This window comes from Ovis canadensis, chromosome 24 (assembly GCF_042477335.2).
Source record: "Ovis canadensis isolate MfBH-ARS-UI-01 breed Bighorn chromosome 24, ARS-UI_OviCan_v2, whole genome shotgun sequence".
Lineage (NCBI taxonomy): Eukaryota > Metazoa > Chordata > Mammalia > Artiodactyla > Bovidae > Ovis > Ovis canadensis.
In genome coordinates, this window is record NC_091268.1 from 16,269,029 (window position 1) to 16,274,090 (window position 5,062).

The 5,062-nt window shown below is 64.5% G+C and overlaps 1 protein-coding gene across 3 annotated transcripts; it reads right to left on the reverse strand.

The window, feature by feature from the left end:
* Positions 1-1,682: 1,682 nt before the first annotated feature.
* LOC138428731 (tryptase-2) lies at positions 1,683-4,636 on the reverse strand. 3 transcript variants are annotated; one of them, XM_069569529.1, is made up of 7 exons: positions 4,558-4,636; positions 3,551-3,595; positions 3,121-3,175; positions 2,840-3,011; positions 2,465-2,730; positions 2,178-2,341; positions 1,683-2,105 (listed from the first exon to the last, which is right to left on the reverse strand). In XM_069569529.1, the coding sequence occupies exons 3-7, from the start codon at positions 3,173-3,175 to the stop codon at positions 1,941-1,943; spliced, it is 822 nt and encodes a 273-aa protein (XP_069425630.1). In that variant the 5' UTR covers positions 3,551-3,595; positions 4,558-4,636; the 3' UTR covers positions 1,683-1,940. The 3 variants fall into 3 exon arrangements, with proteins under 3 accessions (XP_069425630.1, XP_069425631.1, XP_069425632.1); XM_069569530.1 differs by lacking the exon at positions 3,551-3,595; XM_069569531.1 differs by lacking the exons at positions 2,840-3,011; positions 4,558-4,636 and having other exon boundaries at positions 3,551-3,854.
* Positions 4,637-5,062: the final 426 nt, after the last annotated feature.

The following is a 5,062-nucleotide window of genomic DNA, read 5'->3' on the forward strand; positions in this document are numbered from 1 at the left end:
CACGTTGGATTTCCACCGCCAGAATTGGTATCCCCCTCCCCCATGGGAGGGTGGCCAGCCTATGGCCTTAGCAAGGGCAGACCTGGGTGATGCCACCACCAGCGTTACAGGGCTCCACAAAGCCCCCCTGCTCCCTGTAGGTCCTCGCCACTCCCCAGTTGCCCTCACCACACTCCCTGGCCGATCTCGGATAGAAAGTTCTGCTGGGAAAAAGCCAAGCTCACCTTGGCAGCCAGAACCACGTGGCATCATTCACACGCTGGAGTCTGATCAGACTGGGAAGAAGATTTTGCCAGGGCTCCCAGCAGGGGTGGAAGCCAGGGTATGGGCCCCTGTGAGAGAGCTTCCCAGCTGGGCAGTCGCTTGGGGCTGCAGGGGGCACTGCCTCCCGGCCTGCTGTCTCTCTACCTGTGTCCCTGCCTGAAGGCTCTGAACCCAGACCTGCCCCACGTCCTGCTGGCCTCAGCTGCAGCCCCAGTGTGAGACCTGCTCCCCCCACGACCTCTTCCCCCGAGAGCAGGAACAGAGAGGGGCCGGGTCAGTTTAGAACCTGTGGTCCTCCGTGGTGGACTGTGGCTGTGACCGCGGTGTGGGGCTGTACCCCGTGCGCGGTTGGCTCCCCGATAGCATGCAGGCCCTGCCCTTCACTCAGCAAAGCAGGTGCGCACGGCAGCAGGACAGCGGCTGCCTCCAGGCTGGTCCAGGTGGTGGGAGGTGCCATCTGGGACTTACCTGGCTGAGGCTGGGACCTATTTGCTCTGACCCAGGTGGGCAGCGAGTCTCCAGTATGAGGGACCTTGGGCTGCAGCCGGCCTCTCCCCGACTCTCACACCTGCCTGGCCCCGTCACACCTGCCTGGCCCCGTCCACCTGGCCCCGCCCAGCGCCCAGAGGCGGTAGGGGCTCCTTCTGGTGGAGACTCGAAGAACTGCAGGACTCCAGAGAGCAAACAGCCTCGAAAGTTGGGCAGAGTGGGTGGGCAGAGGTGGATCTGGGGTGCTAGGATCTGTGATCCTCCTGCCTATGATGTTGGCCTCAGTTTCCACAATGAGAAGACGCTGAGCTGGGTCGGACCCAAGGCTGCTGCAGTAGTTCTTGCCCCAGGCCCCGGCAGAGGCCCCTACTCTCTGTGCCAAGGACAGGTCGTGGGTCAACGGTTAGAGAACAGGAGGGCGGGACAGTTGACCAGGCTGTGTGCAGAAGCAGGGACGTGGACCGAAGTCCTCACCCAGCTCACCTGGGTGACGTATTGGCCCCTAGGGAACAAAGGTTCTCCAGGTCACCTTGGGGAGGGGTGGGGACCAGGGTGCGAGGGAGTCCTCATCCTCCGCCGAGAGTCTGGGGTCACCTGGCAGGCTGGGTAGTCCAGATTGTTAGGACAGGGCCCTGGGGCGGGGACAGGCTATAGGGGATGATAATCTGATTCTTGACTCAATGCTGGATACCTGGGGCCCCGAGAATAATCTCAGTGACTGTTGCTTTACCTGTTCTGAAGGCACTTTTTACCTCACCAAAAAGACAAGCCAGTGTGCAGACAGTGGCCCTGGGCTCGAGGGGCAGGACGGGGCCACCCCCAAGCCCATAGGTGGGGGACCCACAGAGATGGTGGCTGCACCCAGCCGGGCCCTGGGGCCCTCCCCTCCCTCGGTGACACCTGCAGCCAGAGACAGGCAGGACCACGTCTGCTCTCCACGTTCTTTAATGAGTGTCCGCAGCCCCTGCCGGTGCCCTGAGCTGAGCAGGGAGGGGGCTGGGGTAGGGGCTCAGGGCAGGGAGGGGTCAGCAGAGAAGGGTCAGCTGGGAGGGGGGTCATTGGGGGTGGGAATTGGGGCAGGCAGCCAGGGAAGGTGGGGGAAGGTCCTTCCTCAGCCGGAAGCAGTGGGGAGGGGACAGAGGGGGCCGGCTCCTCCGCTGACTCAGGGGGCAGCCTGGGGACCAGGCTCAGGGCTCCTGGGGGACGTACTGGTGGATCCAGTCCAGGTAGGAGGTGACGCGGGTGTAGATGCCGGGCCGGTTGGGCTTCGCGCAGCCGTCGCCCCAGCTGACCACACCCGCCTGCAGCCAGGTGCCGTTCACCTTGCAGACCAGGGGCCCTCCAGAGTCGCCCTGCGGGGTGGGGTGGGGGAGTTAGTGTGGCTGCAAAGCCAGGCGGTGGGGGCTGCGGGTTCGCTGACCCACCTGGCAGGAGTCCCTCCCGCCGTCCCCAGCACACAAGTTATCCTCCTGCACGATGGGTACGCTGTAGTCCGTGGACAGGCCAGAGTGGTACTTCCAGTCACAGACACTGTTCTCCACGATGGGCACCTTCACCTGCTTCAGGGGGTATGGGGGCGGCAGGGGCCCTGGGGGAGGGGGCGGAGGGAGGCAGTATCAGGGGGAAGCACGCGGTGGGGACCCTGGACCCCAGAGGAAACACCAGAGCCTGGAGCCTGGCCCCACCTCATCCTGGGGTCCCCGACACTCACTTCCATTGTCCACGTCGCCCCAGCCCGTCACCCAGCACTGTGACTCTGGGGGGAAGGTCTCCGATGCAGGGGGCAGGGTGACCGGCTGTACGTGGCGGGAGATGCTCACGGGCTCCTCCAGCTGCAGCAGGGCGATGTCCGCCCCATTCTCAACCATGTAGTAGTGGGGGTGGGGGATGACCCTGCTGATGGGCAGCAGCCGGTCCTGGTAGTACAGGTGCTGCTCCCGCAGCTGCACCCTTAAGTCTGAGGGCTCCTGGAGTTCCCTGAGGACAGAGACGGGCCCCCTACTCAGAGCTGAGCCACCCTCGGGACACCCAGGAGCCTGGGTGGAGCCCCGGGCGCACCCCACCTGCAGGCCCCCTGGAGACTCACGGTCCGATGCAGTGGGCTGCGGTCAGCACCCACTGGGGGTGGATCAGGGAGCCCCCGCACTGGTGCTTCCAGTACTGGCCTCTGACTCTCAGGCTCACCTGCCAGGGCCACCTGCTCCCAGGGGCCTCCTTCCCCCCGATGATGCCCGCGCGCTGCAGGGCCTGGCCTGGGGCTGGAGCAGGAAGCCTTCAACCCTGGGCTCCTCTGAACCCACCACCCGCCCCTGGGCTTGTGGGGGTGGGGGAGGGCAAAGACCCCGCGGGCCCAGGGTCAGGACTCACCAGGGGCTGCGGAGACCAGGCTCAGCAGGAGGGCCAGCGCCAGCAGATGGAGCATCTGGAAGCAGCAGGGAGGGGTCTGGGGGTGTGAGTCTGGGGGTTTGCAGTCTGGGGTTTGAGGTTGGGGTCTAGGGGTGTGGAGTTTGGGGGTGCGGGGTCTGGGGGTCTGAGGTCTGGGGTCTGGGGGTGTGGGGTCTGTGGTGTGGGGTCTGGGGATGCAGGGACTGGGGTCTGGATTCTGGGGTCTGGGATCTGGGGTCGGGGGTCTGGGGGTGTGGGGTGTAGGGTGTGGGGTCTGGGGTCTGAGGTCTGGGGTCCGGTGGCATTCGGCCCTTGATCAGGGGGTCTGTCCAGGCGGGGGTCTGGGGCCTCAGTGCTCGGCCACCCGGCTGCACAGTGACACCCAGTGTCAGGGTCCTGCTGGGGGGCTCACCTTGGCAGGTCCAGGCTGCTCTTGCCCAGCCTGCTCTCTCTGCCCCTTTATCCTCACAGACAACAACAGGGTCAGAGGAGGGGGCAGGTCCTCCAATCCAGGGGAGTGGGGGAGGAAGTGGATGACTCAGACCAGAGTGAGTCCATCTGGTCAGGAAGGGGCCCTGCCACCCCCGTCCACACCAACAGACCCGATTCCTCCATGTGGTCCCATACCCATCTCTGGCTGTTATCTGAGAAGTTAACTCTACCATCAGGGGAGCCTCGTTATCTGAGGATCTGAGTGCCATCGCAGAGGGACAGGTCACGGGATGTGATGGGGAGGGGACAGGAGAGGCCAGAGCCACCTTCCCTGGACACTCCCCCACCAGGCCCAGCACCCCTGTCCCCCGCCTGCAGGCTGGGTGAGCCCCATCCCTGTCCACCCACTCCGCCTCCTCACTCTCCCCTGGGCCTACTGGTCACCCGGTTCTGCAGCCCATCTGCCCTCCTCACCTCACGGCCTCCTGACCCCTGCCTCCCCCTCCCTACCATCCATGTGGTACCTCCTGTCCTGCCCCCACCCTGCTGGGACACCAACCTGGCTCTGGGGCCCTCTTGTCCCTGGCTGGCTTTCTTGAAAACCCTAGGGTTGTATTCAGCTGGATTTCTCAGGTGAGCACCCCTCAAAACAGGCAGGGGCTGCCTGGGCCCCATCTCAGGCGTCCCTCCAGCCGACCCTGGTCACTGATTCTCCTGCCCCCACACCAGGCCTCCTGGGCCCTGGGAGGGGTGGCCTGGGCCCCAGTTCTCCCAACCGCAGTGCCTCCCCCAAGGCCACCTTCCTAGGTGTGTAGTCCCCATGGGCTCAGAGCGTAGGTAGAGCCTCTAACGTCCTGATTTGTCAGCTGATCAAACAAGGAGCGGGCTCTGGGCCCAGGGTTGGCAGGGAGGAGACAAGTCTGCCCCCCACTGCCTCTGTCCCCCTCCACCGTGGATCATCAAGCAGCTCCCTACCCAACCCCGTACCTCAGCTCCCCCACACCTAAGAGGGGGCCGTGGTCTCGAGCTTTCCAGAGGAACCGCAGCCTGTGCTTAGGAGCTGAGCAGGGGGCTGGGGCAGGAAGGAGGGGCAGGAAAGTCCCGGCCCCTCCCAGGGGCCTAATCAGCTCAGTCATCAGGCCCTGGCCAGGCAGAGGACGGTTAGGAAGGGGCTGCCCCAGGCTGGACAGCTGGGGCTGTGCCCATCTGATCTGCGGTGGGGCCCACGGGACCCGGGGACGGGTGGGCACAGAGACGCCAGTCACAGGGCTGAGCTGGGCCTCAAACCCTATTCTGTATTTCTTTTTTTTAAATGTAATTTTTTAGAACGGGTTTAGATTTGCATAAAACTCTCCAAACCAGTGCAGACGCACCCGTGAACTCCAGCGACGGTGACACTCAGGCTCCCGGGTGCTCCCAGGGACACAGCTAGGGGATTGCACAGGGTCTCACACGTGAGCACACACAGGCACACATGGGCTGGCATGTGAAC